Genomic DNA, 18,233 nt, shown 5'->3' with positions numbered 1-18,233 from the left:
TTTTTGAAACCTTTCTCATCTGTCCACTGAATCTCTGTCTTTCAGTGCTCCTTTATCTCATTTCTCTGCATTCTCCCTGTGTGATTTCTAATGACAACTTGTCTGTCTTTTTATTCTTCCAGCTCTAGTAGACCAAACAGATCTACTAGGTACAGGTTTGTTGATATGCAGTGTGGTGCAGCAGCTGTTTTCTCAACCTTCTGTGTCCTTTGACTGTTCTAGTCTATCATTGAAACCTTTGTAATTTTTGGCTTAAGGCTCCCATTGACCATCTTATCTCCATTCTCCTTGAATTAACTGCTTGAATTAACTGGACTCCTTGAATTAACTGCTGCTATACCTCTTTCTTGACTGCATCCCTTTTTATGGGTATCTTTATTATTTTTTTTATTTTAAGTTTGGATCAAATTCACAATGGCACTTCGCACTCTGTGCTACCAAGTTGTCTTCTCCACTCATTCACCATGTTTTGTCAAAGTTCCTCTTGATTATTCCCTTCACTCACTTCCAACTTCATGCAACTTTTCCTACATATATTGATGAGAGTTTGTCATACCAGAGACTTTGTTCTGTACTCTTTACATGCTAGTCAAAATACTTGGTTCTTCAGAGGCACTGAACAGGCATAGCATCTAAAAATAAAAGAGAGAGCTACAGCATCTGAAGATCAGGTCTGGCTGCCAACACTGATGACAGTATAAGGGAGCTGGACAGCTGGACAAAATCCTGGGATAAACTCTAGGATAAAGTTTTCATGTTCAAACTTTCTGTGCCCCAAAAGGGGGGGAGTGAAAACTTCTGCAAGAACTTCCAGTGTTATCATAGAGAAATCTCAGATCTTTTTTCTTTCCAGCACAATTGACACACACATTTCCTTGTGATATTTCAAAGTAGAAATATTGTAATTGAATTGGAAACATCAGAAAAGTGATCTGCTTGTATGTTTTTGAATAAGTGAGGTATTTGAGAGCAAAACTCCATTCTGTGTGGTGTTGTGCATTGGACTGTTGTTTCACTGTGCATCAGAAAGCTTTGTTTCTGGTGTTTCTAGAGAGGATGATGATCATGAAGAAAGGTAATAATGTGAGAATCATAGAAGATCCTGAGTGAGAAGGGACCCACAAGGATCATCGAGTCCAACTCCTGACTCCACACAGGGCAACCTAAAAGTTAAACCATATATCTAACAGCGATGTCTTCTTGAAGACCGACAGGCTTGGGGCCATGACCACTTTCCTGGGGAGCAAACTTAGTCTGCACTCAACGGCACAGGGCCACAAAAATGATCAGAGGGATGGAGCACCTCTGCTATGAGGAAAGGCTGAAAGAGCTGGGGTTGTTCAGCCTGGAGAAGAGAAGGCTGCGGGGAGACCTTATTGCAGCCTTTCAATACTTAAAGGGGGCCTACAAGAAAGATGGGGATAGTCTTTTTAGCAGGGCCTGTAGCGATAGGACAAGGGGTAATGGTTTTAAACTAAAAGAGGGTAGATTCAGACTAGAGATAAGGAAGAAATTTTTCATGATGAGGATGGTGAAACACTGGAATGGGTTGCCCAGAGAGGTGGTAGATGCCCCATCCTTGGAAACATTCAAGGCCAGGCTGGATGGGGCTCTGAGCAACCTGATCTAGTTGTAGATGTCCCTGCCCATTGCAGGGGGGATGGACTAGATGACCTTTAAAGGTCCCTTCCATCCCAAAGAATTCTATGATTCTATGAATTCCTGCGTCCAGGTCATTGATAAAAACGTTGAAGAGAACTGCCCCTAAAACTGAGCCTTGGGGAACACCACTAGTGGCTGGTCGCCAGCCAGATGTTACCCCATTTACTACAACTCTTTGAGCCTGACCCTTCAGCCAATAGTTCACCCATCGTACTGCATACATATCTAGCTGTATGCTGGACATTTTGTCCAGAAGGATACTGTGAGAGACAGTATCAAAAACTTTGCTAAAATAAGTAAAAAAAAACCCACATCCACTGCCTTCCCTTCGTCCACTAGATGGGTAACCTTGTCATAAAGGGATATTAAGTTAGTAAGGCATGACTTTCCCTTCATGAACCCATGTTTTCTCTGACTGATGACTGCATTGTCTTTCAAGTGTTTTTCAGTAACTCCCAGAATAATCTTCTCCATAATTTTGCCAGGCACCAAAGTGAAACTGACAGGCCTGTAATTACCAGGGTCTTCTTTCTTGCCCTTCTTGAAAATTGGAATAACATTTGTTAGCTTCCAGTCTACTGGGACCTCTCCAGATTCCCAAGACCGTTGATAAATAACTGAGAGAGGTCTCACAATAACATCGGCCAACTCTTTCAGTACCCTGGGATGAATCCCATCAGGCCCCATAGACTTATGTGGATTCAGTTGCAGCAGCAAATCCCATATAAGTTCAAAGTCAACTGGGAGCTTCACTCCCCGAGTCGCAGTCCTCCAATCCACGGCTCCAGGGGTCCCAGAGCCCATCATTGGTGTCAAAGACAGAGGCAAACAAGGCATTAAACATCTCTGCTTTGTCTACATCCCTATTTGTGAGGTGACCAACCTCATCAAGTAACGGACCAATATTTTCTTCAGTCCTCCTTTTGCTGTAGCATACTTAAAAAAGCCTTTTTTTTGTTATCCACCACAGTACTGGCCAGCTACAACTCCAACTGAACTTTGTCTGTACAAATTTTCTCCCCACAGTGGCAAACAGCATCTCTGTAGTCCTTCTGTGTAGCCTGACCTTCCTTCCAAAGTCCATACACTTTCTTTTTCCTCCTAAGTTCCAGAAGGAGATCCCTGATCATCCAAGCCGGTCTGCCCCACTTGCTTGACTTCTGACACATTGGAATTGCCTGCTCCTGCGCTTTTAAAAGATGGCTCTTAAAAAGTGACCAGCATTTATGGACCCCAACACCCTCAAAAGCAGATTCCTAGGGGACCTTACTAACTAGTTTCTTGAGCAGCCTGAAGTCTGCTCTCCCAAAATCCAGGGTAGTAGCTCTGCTAACAATTTTTCTCATATCACCAAAGATTTTAAACTGAACCATTTCATGATCACTGTGGCCAAGACAGCCATGAATCATCACATCACCCATGAGACCATCTCTATTTACAAACAACAGATCTAAGAGGGCACCTTTCCTAGTCGGCTCTCTTAGTACCTGTATCAAAAAGTTATATCTTCAATGTGTTTCAGGAATTTCCTGGATCTGTTCATTAACATCTGGGAAGTTGAAGTCACCCATAAGAACAAGGGCAACTGATCTAGAGATTTCCCTTAATTCCTTACAGAATAATACATTGGTGTCATCGGCCTGGCTGGGTGATCTATAGTAGACTCCCACAACAACATCCACTTTATTAGCTTTTTCCCCTAATTCTTACCCAGAGGCTCTCAACCATGTCATCCTGTTTTACTTCGATTGTACAGGTTAGAAGCTGCCAAAGATGACTTTCGCATACGTTGTGAAGAACTAGAAAAGGAAATTGCAGAACTGAGACAACAGACTGAAGAGCTTAGTACATTAGCAGAAGAGTCTCAGTCTTTGAAGGATGAAATAGATGTACTCAGGTAAACTATGTTCCATTAGCTTTGGGTTGTTTTTTCTTTTTTAGAATATATAAATAGTTTTAATCCACAGTAAAATTCATATAATTAAATTTAGTCTTCATTAGCTTTTCGTGTAATAGTTTTAAGGATGGATATGTATTAAAACACTTCTTAAGCAAGTAAGTAAAAGCCACTCTGTGACCATCAAAATGATGGTTCTAACTTGCGTGTCAAGCAGTCTGACATCAGATTACTAAGTACCAAAAAGTTCAGTTCAGCTGAATTCATTCTAGTTTCACACTGTTGAGTATGGCTATGGGGATTCATTTGTTATTGTTAGCTTACAGGTTTTGGGTGTTTGAAATTTTTGTGAAAACTTTCAATTTAGAGGATATTTTCCTCATGTTGTTTGTTTTCAATCAAGTTGTGAATTACTTAGGAGTTGGTTAAAATTTAAAGTAATGATCCAATATTGAGAAAATTGAATGTATTATAAACTGAGCTCTGTCTTGCGTTTTTTTTTAAAAAGGATTCAGACTCCAAAACTATTATGGTAATCCTATATGACTGCTTGGGAAATGGAAATAATAGCTGTTAGCATAAATTTGCCATTTCCTTTTTCAGAACACGTTTATCCCTGGTTATCTTAAAAAAAAGAAAAATGAAGGGCAGAAAATATTATTTTTACTCTGGTAAAGCACTGGCTTCTGAGGATGAATTTAGAGTTGGAAGGAAATAGGTTGGAATTGTAGGAGTGTTAACAATTAATTTTTTAATTAATATTGGAAGCAGATAAGGAAATTATAGGAAAAATTATGCGATTCAAAAGCACTTCTGATAACAGCACTTTGTGTCAACTAATGGGGGGGAGGAGCAGACAACTTGAAAACCAAGACATTTAGTAGTGTGTGAGGATGTTTGTGTTCTTCTGCTCCCTTGATATCTGGGAATGTTTTCTACATTGATTTTTAGTGTTCCAAGTACAGATTTGATACAAATGTTCAATCTCTTGTCTTCCCAGGCATTCTTCTGATAAAGTGGCTAAGTTAGAAAGCCAGGTAGAGTCATACAAAAAGAAACTGGAAGACCTGGGTGATTTGCGGCGGCAAGTGAAACTATTAGAAGAGAAAAATATGGTGTACATGCAAAACACTGTGAGCCTGGAGGAAGAACTTCGGAAAGCCAATGCAGCACGTAGCCAGCTGGAGACATACAAGAGACAGGTGAGAACATCATCAGTACAATAATTCTCTGCATTTCTCAACATTTCTTCTTTGCAACATGGCTTATTCCTCAAAGTAAAAAAAAAAAAAAACCAAACAAAAACAGCTCCTTGTGTTTGCTTCTTTTGTAAATACTTCTTTCTTCCTCCCTCCCTACATTGCTTATTGGTCATTATGTCAAGTTTGTGTTACTTTTGTCAATGAATAGTCGTACCTCTCAAAAAGTAACAGGTTTATCAAATTATTCCTAATTCAAGTTCAGTAGTGGGGCTAGAATTAGAGCTTCTTTCTCAGAAAAAGCATCCACTCTTCACTTGAAAATTTCCAGCAGTGGGGGATCCACCATAGCCTTGGTAAGTTATTCTAGTGGTTAAGTAAGATTTTTTTCTTCATGTTTCTGACCTGAATTTGTCCATCTGTGGCTAGAAAGTATACATCCTCCTTCCTCTATATCATCCTTGTTGCATATATGCATCAAGAAAAGTACCTTGTGTATCACCAGAGCCCTCAGGAATGGAGAACATCCGTTTATTTTCCTGTTCCACTGAGAGGGATGTGACTATGTCTATAAAGGTGGAGGACACATGCATATCTCCTTTTTGCATCTACAGTACATTGACTTGCCATCATTCTGAGATCCTTTTTGCAGGGCCAGCTTGAGCTCGATTTATGTGAACAGTGCCTTGTCTTTATTCTGACTTCCCTTAACCTTGAATGGTCACACTACAGGTGTCCCTACATGTCAATCCACAGCAGAATTTAAAAAGATACAAAATCAGGCACCAAGAGCATTGCAAGCCCTGGAGTGATGTGCATCCCTCAAACTTGAAAGCTGTTTCCCTGCATTTGGCCATCTTGATAACTAGGGCAATTAGTTTGCACTGATTTGGGCTGATTGTTATTATAGTCCAATTGATTCCACCAGAAAAATAACAGAACTTGGATAAGAAAAAGGCTGAAGTAACATACAATCAAAGGGAAAAGGAAATATAGGAGACACTCTTTCACATGCCATTAATATCTCATTTGCTCATAAAAGGAATAATTCCTCCAAATAACAGAGCACCCATTACAGTTGTGTTATCCCTGATGTTTGCATCTGATCATGCTTATTTCAATAATGATGCAGATTTTTAAAGGGGAAACTGTTCTTTATGTCTAAGCTGTGCATCTGCAAAGAATATCTCTTCTCCCTCATTCCCAATGTTTTATGGATGAGATTTTACAACTGAGGAGCTGATGTGTTGTACGGAACTTTACTGCTGGCTGAGACTGGAATAAAGCTCAGGTCTCTAATCTGGCAGACCGGAGTTTCTTTCACTTTAACCACACTGTCTCAGAACAAACACACAGTCTGTTTGCCTTCATTGTCTATAAAGTCAGGCTCCTCTTGAATACACCTTTGAGACCAAAACATGAATGAAGAAAGTATAAATGTGAAATGTCACAAATTAGTTTCCAGGAGTCCTAACTCTGTGTCCTGCTATAAGAATTAATTATATATCTTCAGCTGAGCCTTCATTCAGCTTATGTGTTTGCCAGTCAGTCTTTACTCTGTTTACTGCTTTCATACTCTGTGTTATGTTATTAACATTCTGGGATTGAGTCTACACTAGTAAAGGCTGAGAACTTTGCTGAGTTGTCCTGTGCTCACTGATCTTTTCTGCTAAGCTTTTATACTTCTCCTTTTTTAGTTTTAAAAGCTCTTTGCTAATTTACAGCTTGAAAAATATCTACGAGATTTTGTTAGGAACATATTGCCCCTTGAAATAAAGAAAACTGATAATGAGCCTGCAGCTGAATTTTCATGTTTGTGTATTAATAAACAATAACAAATGTCTAAGCACAAGAAAATTCACCTAACTGCATGAACCGGTGCCTGACTTCTGAGTGAGGTTTGTAGAAAAAGAGATGACAAAAGGTTTCTTGAGAGTTTTTTCTTTTCCTTGGCTTCTCTGAAAGTAGGAGGTTTATTCTACTATTCCTGAGCTCTTTGGTTCATAGGATTATACAGTTTTTCCTGTAAATCTCACTTGTATGTAAATTTTTAAAGATACTTTACATCTTTTTGTTTTTTCTTTTATTTGTGCTAATGCCTAGTATTTGAATTCTTTTGGTTATACTGAAACATAACAATTGATGAAAAAGAATTTTAGACTTTCCTGTAGGTAAATATTTCACTTATTTGCCTCATGGTGCACAGTCATTAACTGCTTTCTTTCATATGTTTTCTTTTAATGTTAATAATTGCAGACAAATTACTGCTTCTTGCTCTCACAGGCAGTGGAATTACAAAACAGATTATCTGAAGAATCCAAGAAAGCTGATAAACTAGATTATGAATGCAAACAGTTGAAAGAAAAAGTAGACAGCCTCCAAAAAGAAAAAGATGTAAGTTTCATTATATCATTTTTCTAGTAGTAGTGAAAGCAATCATTTTTCCTTTATTACATAGAGCTATGGTTATCAAAAAAAGCTTTTACGTTGAGCTTTTTGAATTCATGACTTTTATTTTCCACTTAAAATTTTCTAATGTTTGTGTGCAAATACATTTTTAAACTTAATGATTATATTGCATGGGATAAAGTGACTGTATTAAAATATATACAACAGATTTTCAAGAGGAAAAGCCCTCACATATAGTGTCTGCAGTTGTTTCTTGACCATTCACCATGAAAAGGATAATAAATGCCAAAGATAATTGTAATGTATTCTGAAAAACTATTTAAAGTAGGTTTTTTGCGGTATCTCCCTAGAACTAAACTCAGAAGTTGTTTTTTTTTCCAAAGTAATGTTCCTTGAGGTAGCATCTGCGTGTTTCTCTTTGTGAAATTAAGGCCTCTGTAGCAAGAGGTTTAGGAATCTTGTAGAAGGATGTGTCCTCTATTGTGCTTTCCCCTTTCTCTTGTGATCACTGATTTAGTTTCTGGTGTCATCATGGATATGCGGTATAGATACCAGTTTATTATCTTCCTCTCTAAGCCACCAACAGACTGGGGTTGATTCCTCTTGCCTTCTCTTGCCAAGAATAATCCTCCATGCATCTCTGGCATACTCTAGTTTCTTTGCCAGCTGGTTTCTGTTTGTGGATATTTTTGGAGTTTGTATATTGGCGCTTTAAAGTACCACATGAAACATGGCCAACACTTTCAGTTAGCAATTGCTCAGGCTTATTTGAAGCATAAGTCTGTCTTTCCTTCAAGCAGAATCTTTGTAGACACTTTCCTGAAGATATCCTGTCTAATCTTTAATAAATTTCCAGGTCTTGCACTTGGGTAGCACTTGAGCTGAAAATTCTGTTATATTCTGCTCATAGGTCTTAGATTTCTGTACATTGCCAAATTTACTAAATACTATGGATGCCTGTCCTTGTCATTACTTTCTTCTGCTCCTCACTCTCAAATTGGAATAGCTCACAGTAATCTTGTTCATTTCTTGCTTTGCTTTTCTTTCCTGTTTTTTACCAGGCTGTGTTTTCTCCTCTCCCCCCCACCCCCATCCCAGATTTCAGGGGAAGTTTGTATTTTTGGCTTACCTGTTGCTTGGTGGAAACCCTTTCATCTTGTATGAAGGACCTGCATTTCAAGTCATTGCAGATACGGTTTTCTGTTTTGCCACCTGGCAAGAAGTGTTGTTTTGGGGTTGCTTGTTTTTAATGCATTCTTTTGAGTGAATAGGTGTCTGTAAAAACTATATCATAGCTAAAGTAGTCTCTCAGTGTTTTGGTTAGTGATTCTTAACCTATTATTCTTTCTCAATCCCATTATTCTTTCTATTTCTTGATTGTCACATCTTAATGTGGCATCAATGACATAGATATACTGGGATTGAGTGCACCCTCAGAAGGTTTGCAGGTGACACCAAGCTGAGTGGTGCAGTTGATTCACTAGAGGGAAGGGATGCCGTCCAGAGGGACCTTGACGGTCTGGAGAGGTGGGCCTGTGTGAACCTCATGAGGTTCAACAAGGCCAAATGCAAGGTCCTGCACATGGGTCGGGGCAATCCCCGGTATCCATACAGACTAGGGGATGTAGGGATTGAGAGCAGCCCTGCGGAAAAGACTTGGGGATATACTGGTGGATGAAAAATTGGACATGAGCCGGCATTGTGCTCTTGCAGCCCAGAAAGCCAATCGTATCCTGGGCTGCATCAAAAGAAGCGCGGCCAGCAGGGCGAGGGAGGTCATTCTGCCCCTCTACTCTGCTCTCATGAGACCCCACCTGGAGTACTGCGTCCAGCTCTGAGGTCCTCAGTACGGGAAAGACATGGACCTGTTATAGTGGGTCCAGAGGAGGGCCACAAAAATGATCAGAGGGCTGGAACACCTCTCCTATGAAGAAAGGCTGAAAGAGCTGGCGTTGTTCAGCCTGGAGAAGAGAAGGCTCCAGGGAGACCTTATTGCGGCCTTTCAGTACTTAAAGGGGGCTTATAAGAAAGACGGAGAGAGACTTTTTACCAAGACCTGTAGTGACAGGGCAAGGGGCAAGGGTTTTAAACTGAAAGAGGATAGCTTTAGAACGGATATAAGGAAGAAATTTTTTTTACTATGAGGGTGGTGAGACCTTGTAACAGGTTGCCCAGACAAGTTTTGGATGCCCCATCCCTGGAAGTGTTCAAGGTCAGGATGGAGGGGGCTTTGAGAGGCCTGATCTAGTTGTAGATGTCCCTGCCCATGGCAGGGGGGTTGGACTGGATGATCTTTAAAGGTCCCTTCCAACCCAAACCATTCTATGCTTCTATGACTAAAATTGCCCATCACAGATAACAAGTTACGTTGTGATATCTTGTCAATTAGAGTTAGCTGTTGAACTCATTTTTGTCCTTGTGTCTGTTCTGTCAGAGTATGATAGTATGTGATTGCTATCTTTAATAAAAATCTATCTTGGAATTTTCTATATATGTTGTGTTGGCTGATAGATACCCATGCAATTTGACGAGTTAACTTTTTCTTCAGTATCTGCCACTAGCACTTCTACCACTGATTGCAGCCCTAGTGCTTTTTTTGTTCCTCAAAGTACTTCTTTTCTATATCTGTTACTGTTCTCTTTCTACTACCTGACATTTCAAGTTCTCAGCTGCCTGTTTCTCTTGTGATCTTTCAGGTTTAAAATATACTTGCTTTCCAATAATCAACTTCAAGGTATTTTCTGGCTGCCAGTATCAAACTCTGCAGTGTTCCCTGCTGAGTGTCTCTTTTTACTGCAATGGTAAAACCAATCCAAGCTTTAGAATCTAAGGGTTTTGTGAAATGGCTGTTCATACAATCAATCAGCATGCCCACTATATTCAGGTTGAACCAACAGTTAAACCAGAATTAACCAGACAACAGAATTAATTGATTAACGATTAATCAGACAACAGAAGCCCCTGATGCACCTCACCAAAGTGCTGTTTGCCAAAGGGATCACAAGTCCTGAATCCATTTGGGTTGACTTGTGTCTGGTGTGAGCAGCTATCAGCCAACACAACTCTGTACCTACACAGAGCTAAGGGCTGTCCTAGAACTCTTAGCGACATGGGATGCATCCTAGTTCTAGAGCAGACTACTGCTTTGATTTTTACATAAATTGTCACCCTCTTCTCTTATGTTGGAGTCTTGGGATCCTTTTGGGCTACTAACCTGGTGCTACCTGTAGCTTCTTTTCCTTTGCCTTACTGGCAAATGGGAGCATATGGGCCTGACACTACAAAAGAGTCAACGTATCTACACTCGAGGATGGTCTTTGGACTGAGCCTGAAACAACTAGTTTCCTTCCATGTCTGAAATGCTCAGATGATGGCAAAGCCAGTGACACACATCAGGAGGAGGAAGTGGAACTGCTGTCTAACCTCCCACTGTTGGAAAAGCGACAGTGTCAAGTTACTGTAGTTCATCTGTTGTGTTGACTCTGTATATCCCCCAGCTACCTTACATTTCCCTCCTCTTGTCTACTGAATCTTGCTTTCCTTGGTAAAGGAAAAGTAGCCTATGGTATTTTAGCTCACTTGCTTTTCCCTTGGAACCAACTATGTGTGAGGGGAAAAGGAAAACAGGTGAGTGGTCCCAATGGATGCTGTTTGCTATCTGGTACGTGAAGTTTGCATCATTAATAGCTTGATTTGTGACAGGAACGGAACACAAAATCAACAAAATGGGGCTTAAGCGGGGTCACCTCCAGCACTTGTATGTAAGCAAGGAAGTACCTAAAAGGCCCCATTATGGAGAAATCCCTCAAACACTTTCTAGGATGTCAACATGCCTGGATGCCTCTCTGAAGTGCCTGTACACTAACGCATGCAGCATGGGGAATAAACATGAGGAGTCAGAGAACTGTGTGTAGTTGCATGGCTACAATCCTGTTGGGATCATGGAGACATGGTGGGATGGGGCCTTGTAGGTAGGTTGATTAATTGTCTGATTAATTGTTACTCAATTAATTCTGTTGTCTGGTTAATTCTGGTTTAACTGTTGGTTCAACCTGAATATAGTGGGCATGCCCCAGTTTATATACTGAGCATGACATCATATGGTATGGAAAAGCCCTTTGGCCAGTCTGGGTCAGCTGTCCTGGCTGTGCCCCCTCCCAGCTTCTTGTGCACCTGGCAGAGCATGGGAAGCTGAAAAGTCCCTGACAAGTGTAAGCACTACTTAGCAACAACTAAAACATCAGTGTTATCATCAACATTATTCTCATCCTAAATCCAAAACACAGCACTATACCTGCTACTAGGAAGAAATTTAACTCTATCCCAGCTGAAACCAGGACAGTGGGCACGAGGTTGAGAGGGGACATAGATGGGACAGCTGACCCCAACTGACCAAAGCTATATTCCATACCATATGACGCCATGTTCAGCAATAAAAGCTACGGGAAAGGAGGAGGAGGAGGGGGCATTCGTTATTTAAGGCGTTTGTCTTCTGAAGCATCCACTATGCATACAGAGGTCCTACTTCTCAGGAAGTGGCTGGACATTGCCTGCTGATGGGAAGAGGAGAATAATTTTTGTTTGTTTGTTTGTTTCCTTTGCTTCTGTGCACAGCCTTTGCTTTTCTTATTAAACTGCCTTTATCTCAACCCATGAGTTCTTAATCTTATTTCCCCCCCCCTTTCTTGCTGAGGAGAGGAGTCATAGAGTGGCTTGGTGGGCACCTGGCAGCAGCAAAAAGGGTAAATGGTATCCTGGGCTGCATTAGGAGGAGTGTTGCCAGCAGGTCGAGGGAGGTGATCTTTCCTCTTTATTCAGCACTGGTGAGGCCACGCCTGGAGTCCTGTGTCCAGTTCTGGGCTCCTCAGTACAAGAGAGACATGGACATACTGGAGAGAGTCCAACGAAGGGCCACAAAGATGATTAAGGGACTGGAACATCTGTCATATGAGGAAAGGCTGAGAGAGCAGGGACTGTTTAGCCTGGAGAAGGTAAAGCTCAGGGTGGGTCTCATCAATGTATATAAATACCTGAAGGGAGGGTGAAAACAAGGTGGAGCCAGGCTCTTTTCATTGGTGCCCAGTGACAGGACAAGAGGCAATGGGCACAAACTGAAACAAAGGAGGTTCCATCTGAACATCAGGAAACACTTTTTTACTGTGAGGGTGACTGAGCACTGGAACAGGTTGCCCAGAGAGGTGGTGTAATCTCCATACTTGGAGATGTTCAAAAGCCATCCGGACATGGTCCTGGGTAACTGGCTCTAAGTGGCCCTGCTTGATCAGGGGCATTGGACCAGATGACCTCCAGAGGTCCCTTCCAACCTTAACCATTCTGTGATTCTGTTATTCTGTGATTTTGTAAGCTTGTATTCTGATATCTTTAGCCCAACAAGTATAACATGCAGCAGCAAACCTTTTTAAAGAATTGCTGTTTCCAGGAAGTAGTTGATTTTTATTCTATTCTGGAATAAGTTGATATGCCTTGACATGAAAATCATCTCTTGAGTTGCATATAAATTCTTTTTTAAGTGTTGATGCTATGCCTTGTGGCACTTCACTTAGTGTTAAGGATGGATTTGTAGTGCCAAGACTAATATTATTGTTGTTCCTATTATTCAGAGATTAAGAGCAGAAAGAGATTCCTTAAAAGAAACTATTGAAGAGCTCCGATGTGTACAAGCACAGGAGGGTCAACTCACCACTACAGGTAAGAGACAAAAAAGGAGATTAAATATATCTTTTCTAAAGTGCACAGAGGTCTTCCGGAGAATACTGGATATGTCTTTAATTAGCAGATAATAAACCTAAAATTCAGCTAAACTCAAAAACCACTTTTGGTATTACTTTTTTTTCAAATGCATATGAACTCATGAAACTTTCAGTTTGACTGAAATCTTTCATGTTTAGTTTCTTCCCAAATATGGCGGTTTTAGAAAATGTTTCTCCCTACCCCAGGAATTTGATTTCTGAATAGTCATGCTCAACATCTCTCTCATCTCCAAAGAATATTATGTAACAATTTCCTGATGCTTACATGATTGTTCACATGCGGCAATTTATTTCCATGTGTTACGTTACACAGGTTTTTAATTCTTATATAAACCAATCAGTAAACCATCCACCATAAAATCATTTCTCCAGAATGGGTGAAAATAGGAACAGTGATTGTTCTCCGAAGTGTGTTGTGCTTGTCTTTCCTTCTTGCTAGAGGCCTGACATTTGTATTATTTCCCAATTACTCAAGAGCATTCCTCTAAATCTATCAACTTGTAGAACAAAGTTTATTCCTGGTCTTTTAAAAGAAAGTTACTGTTCTTCCTGGTAAACTTTATATCTCTTTCTTTTCCTGACACAGCACTGATGCCCCTGGGAAGCCATGAACCTTCAGACAGTCTAGCAGTGGAAATTGTTACTCCTGAAATCAAGTAAGTTAACTCATATTTTTATTCTGCCTAAGCCTTAGGATGTGCACATAAATGACTGTTCCCATCTGGGTTTGAGTGTTTGAAAAATTCTAAGATTTGTGTTTGTTCTTCTCCTTCCCTTTGGATTTCCATACAACAGCACCCTTTATACTTATAGACAAGATTCACTTGACCTCTCTCAAGTTTGTCTTGTTTCAAAAGGAGAAACAAAGAAACCCTTCATCCTCAAGTTGGGTTTCTCTTCCTGCAAAGAATTCATACAATTGCAACTTCTTACGTGCTTAACAGACAAAAATATTTGTAACAATGGGTTATATTGTTATTGTATGGGGAAAAAACATTAAAATTGTCAAAATGAAGAATAGATTTTAAAATGCATTTGCATCATAGCATTAGAACAGCCATGCACTATTAGAAAGAAAGAGAAGGGACAGGACTGAAAATCACTGTGGTTTAAGATAATGCAGTCTGTGTTGAGCCTTGCCAGAGTGCCTGGTATCACTGTAACTTGAAGTCATTAAGGGCCACTCACATCTCAGAAGTCTGCAAGCTCTTTAGGAGCTCATTTTTTTCCTCTGCAAATGTTGATACTACTATTTCAACATTTGGAAAGCTGCATATGGGTTCGAGAAACTTTTTAGAGTAGTTAAAGGATATCTTGATAGGTAAGTAATAACAGAAACAAGTTGTTTCTCTTCCAGCTGCATTGCTGTGCATTGCTACAAGAGTAGTTCCTTTCAGTTTTGTTCTCTAGCAGCAGAGAAGGAGAGTAATGCTTTGAGGCAGTACTACAAAAGTAGGGGGTCATTGCATGAACGTTCAAATGATTTGCATAAGAGAGAACAGGATCCTAAATGCTGTAAATACCCAGGCATGACCATGTAGAGTTCACTGCCTCTACCTTCAGCAGCTCCAGAAGCTGGGTTTTAGACTATCATACATCTATGCTGGCTGTCTGGAGGTGCTAAACTCGGCCTCCTTGCTTACTTCAGAAAGATGGATAGTAGCAGTGGTTGAGCTGGGAAGACTGCTGCTTCCTGATCTACAGAGCTGGGCTGCTGCCACTGCTTCCAATGAAGTGTGAAGGTTGCAGGAGACCTGTCTCCTGGCTCCCACCCATAGGAACAGCTACTGCTGCTCTCCTATCTTCTCCATGACAACAGTTTGGGTCTCTCCACTGTAAGGTAGCAAAAAGAGTATCTGGCCATTCAGACAAGATTTTCTGTTCAACCATCTTTTCTCATCCCATAGAGAAAAATTGCAGACTGGGTGAAAGTGTTTCTTTCACAAGGTGAATTCAGTCTATGGGCTGTTGATTGGACTTGTTCTAAACAAGTTAAGTGACTGTTGTGGGTTGACCCTGGGCAGCAGCTAAGCACCCACACAGTCGCTCGCTCACTCGCCCCTGCCCTGCCCCAAAGGGACAAGCAAAAGCAAGAAAACTCATGGGTCAAGATAAAGACAGTTTAATAGGTGAAGGAAAGAGGGGAAAAAAACCCCAAGTGATGCAAAGACAATCACTTACCACCTCCCACAAGCAGACCGATGCCCAGCCAGTCTCCAAACAATGGCCACCTTGGAAGCCAAAAAAAGCCCCCCACCCCCTTCTTCCTCTACCCCAGTTTTTATTGCTGATCATGATGTTATATGGTATGGAATATCCCTTTGTCCAATTCAGGTCAACTGTCCCAGCTGTGTCCTCTCCCAGCCTCTTGCCCACCCCCAGCTTACTCGCTGGGCTGGAGCAGAGTGGGGAAAAAAGAAAACCTTGACTCTGTGCAAGCACTGTCCAGCAATAGCCAAAATATTAGTGTTTTATCAACACTGTTTTAGCCACAAATCCAAAACACAGCACCATATGGGCTTGTATGAATACAGTTAACTCCATTGCAGCCAGACTCAATACAGTGACATTCATGGGGGCTGTGGGGGGGAAGACCAAGAGGAGGGAAGTGACTTGCCTGAGTTCATGCAGTAGTTTATTGATAGCTAAGTTTACAACCTGTATCCTTTGATACCCTGATACCCAGCTCTGCTTATTACCCATCATTCTGTCTGACCTTGTTCTCAGATCTAATCTGGGCCCTCAGGCAATGTTCCTCTTCTGTGTTTTGTACAATTGCAACTTCTTTAATCAAGTTTGAATTTGGACATCAAGAGTCAATTGTAGTTTCATCTATTTCTAAAACTGGTAAAGATCTTTATGTTATCTTTACACATCTTGTGGTAAACTTTTTTATTCTTTATAGAGAATGGTAAGCTTCTTCTAGTAGGTTTTATTTGTTTAGGGAGAAACTCATTCGCCTTCAGCATGAGAACAAGATGTTAAAGCTGAACCAAGAAGGTTCTGACAATGAAAAGATCACCTTGTTGCAGAGCTTGCTCGATGGTACAAATTTACGGAAGAATGAATTGGAGACAGAGAACAGGTAAGGAAGTATTGTTCTCTGTTCCAGTGACTTTCCTAACAATTTCGTACATGTCTGTCTTAGCAGACTGTTGTCAGGGCCAAGTTTCTCATGTAAAAAAATGTGGTTAGCCCTATCAAAAAGTATCTCAACCAGCTTGTGAGTCTACTCAGTCATTCAATGCTGTTCCAGTATCTGGAGACTGCAGTGTGGGCTGAAGAATTCTGTAATAGATTGCAATTGGAATGATGCAAAGGCTCACAAAAGGAACCATGTATTACTTCAGCTTCTCCTTCTGTAAAGCAAGTGTAACAAAAAGAATCCCTTATCTTCCCTACTACCCATTCATTCCCTGTATATTTTCCATCTTCCCTTCTGTTTCCTATTTTGTTCTTTAAAAGTATGTTCACAGGTGTTAGAGCTGCTGTCAAAATGATCTAGATTTTGTAAAACTGAGTATTTTATGAAAGTTTAGGGTGATAAAAACTTTTCTATGATTTTATGTACTGAATTTTCTCTTACTGTAGTATGCAGTAGGTTTTAGCTGTCTTGCTTCATCCACAGAATACTGTGATCAGTGAGGACGAAGTCGGCAGAAAGAATTTTAGACCAGTAACAGACAGTTTCAGCTGGCTCTGCAGCAGACCCACCACAGACCAAAGCTGAGCCAATCAGCAAAGTTGGTGGTATCTCTGTAAAAACATATTTAAGAAAGGGCAAAAACGCCAGACATGCAGAGGAAGAGAGAAAAAAAAGTGAGAAACAGCAGTGCGAACACCAAGGTCAGAGAAGGAGAAGGTGCTCCAGGCATCGGAGCAGAGATTCCCCTGCAGCCCATGGAGGACCTCATGCTGGAGCAGTTGGATATTTCCTGAAGGACTGCAGCCTGTGAAAGGACTCATGCTGGAGCAGGGAAAAAGTGTCAGGAGGAAGGAGCAGCAGAGAGCAACTGTTATGGACTGACTGCAACCCTGCATTCCCCATGTCTCCTGTGCCACAGGTCCTTCAGGGAATATTCACCTGCTCCGGCATGGGGTCTTCCATGGGCTGCAGCGTGCATATCTGCTCTGGCATGGTCCTCTCCCCAGGCTGCAAGGAATACCTGGTGCACTGTGGTCCTTTCCACTAGCTGCAGGGGAATATCTTCTCTGACACCTGGAGCACCTCCTCTCCCTCCTTCTTCTCTGACCTTGGTGTCTCCAGGATTGTTTCTCACACTTTTTTCCTCACTCGTCACTCCCAGGCAGTGTTTTGCCCTTTCTTAAATATGTTTTCTCAGAGGTGCCACCAGCTTCTCTGATTGGTTCAGCTTTGACCAGTCGTGGGTCCGTTGCAGAGCCAGCTGGAACCATCTGTGTCCAGCACAGGACAGCCTCTAGCATCTTCTCACAGATGCCACCCCTGCAGCCCCCCTCCCCCCACTACCAAAACCTTGTCACATAAACCCAATGCAATTTTGAATAAAGAAATAGTGTTGTATCTCTTGCATAGATGTCCTGATAATGATGGACACTAAACATCTTGGATTTCATCATGTTGTAATTCATTGTTTCTGAAAAGTAAAGTTTTATCTATTTCTTAGGCTGGTAAATCAGAGACTGCTAGAAGTACAGTCCCAGGTTGAAGAACTACAGAAGTCTTTGCAGGAGCAAGGTTCAAAAGCTGAAGATGTAAGTAGAAATGTATGTAAAACTTGTGTTCAAGTAATTGCTATTATCCTACCTTTCAGCTTTACATAATATCTCCTGCTTGTTACATCATGAAGAAATAATGCAGATGGAGATTTCTAGTAGCTTTTGATATGTGCTGTTATGGCCTTACATTTAAACTGTATTTTTCTCAATGAGAAATGTAAAATGAAATGTTTGTCTAGAATACAAAAAAAAAAAACTTTCTTTGTAGAAAAGGAATTAAATAATTTTTTTTCCTTCAATGTGCCTATTCCAGTAGTAAACTCGACATTATTTAAAAATTTGTAATTAGAATAGAGATATTTATAGAAAATAAAGGATACATTGATTTTCCATTTCTTACTAAAATATCCCAAAGTATTTTTGTTTAACTGTTCTTCATGGTAGTAAATACCTTTCTTGCCAGTGGAAACACAGTAATTGATGATATAAATGTGTATCTCTAATGCAAGATGTCATGCAAGCCAAAACTAAAAACGTCAAATGAGCAGTCCTTTGACACAGTGCAATATTTTCTATTTCTGTATACCTAGATACTGT

General features: G+C 40.7%; 1 protein-coding gene across 1 annotated transcript in view; it reads left to right on the top strand.

Annotated features, from left to right (window-relative positions):
* The window catches only part of LOC104021535 (protein Hook homolog 3), a 105,248-nt gene that overhangs the window by 65,998 nt on the left and 21,017 nt on the right, over nucleotides 1-18,233 (top strand). Inside the window, exons 10-16 of the mRNA XM_087770978.1 lie at nucleotides 3,419-3,559; nucleotides 4,560-4,761; nucleotides 7,042-7,152; nucleotides 12,789-12,876; nucleotides 13,525-13,594; nucleotides 15,883-16,023; nucleotides 17,585-17,672. Of these exons, the coding sequence (XP_087627104.1) occupies nucleotides 3,419-3,559; nucleotides 4,560-4,761; nucleotides 7,042-7,152; nucleotides 12,789-12,876; nucleotides 13,525-13,594; nucleotides 15,883-16,023; nucleotides 17,585-17,672 (841 nt within the window). The remainder of the gene's footprint in view (nucleotides 1-3,418; nucleotides 3,560-4,559; nucleotides 4,762-7,041; nucleotides 7,153-12,788; nucleotides 12,877-13,524; nucleotides 13,595-15,882; nucleotides 16,024-17,584; nucleotides 17,673-18,233) is intronic.

The sequence above is a fragment of the Nipponia nippon genome, unplaced genomic scaffold, assembly GCF_047370975.1.
Source record: "Nipponia nippon isolate SJK-2023a ecotype South Korea unplaced genomic scaffold, ASM4737097v1 scaffold_34, whole genome shotgun sequence".
Classification (NCBI taxonomy): Eukaryota; Metazoa; Chordata; class Aves; order Pelecaniformes; family Threskiornithidae; genus Nipponia; species Nipponia nippon.
This window is presented reverse-complemented; position numbering and strand designations above follow the sequence as displayed.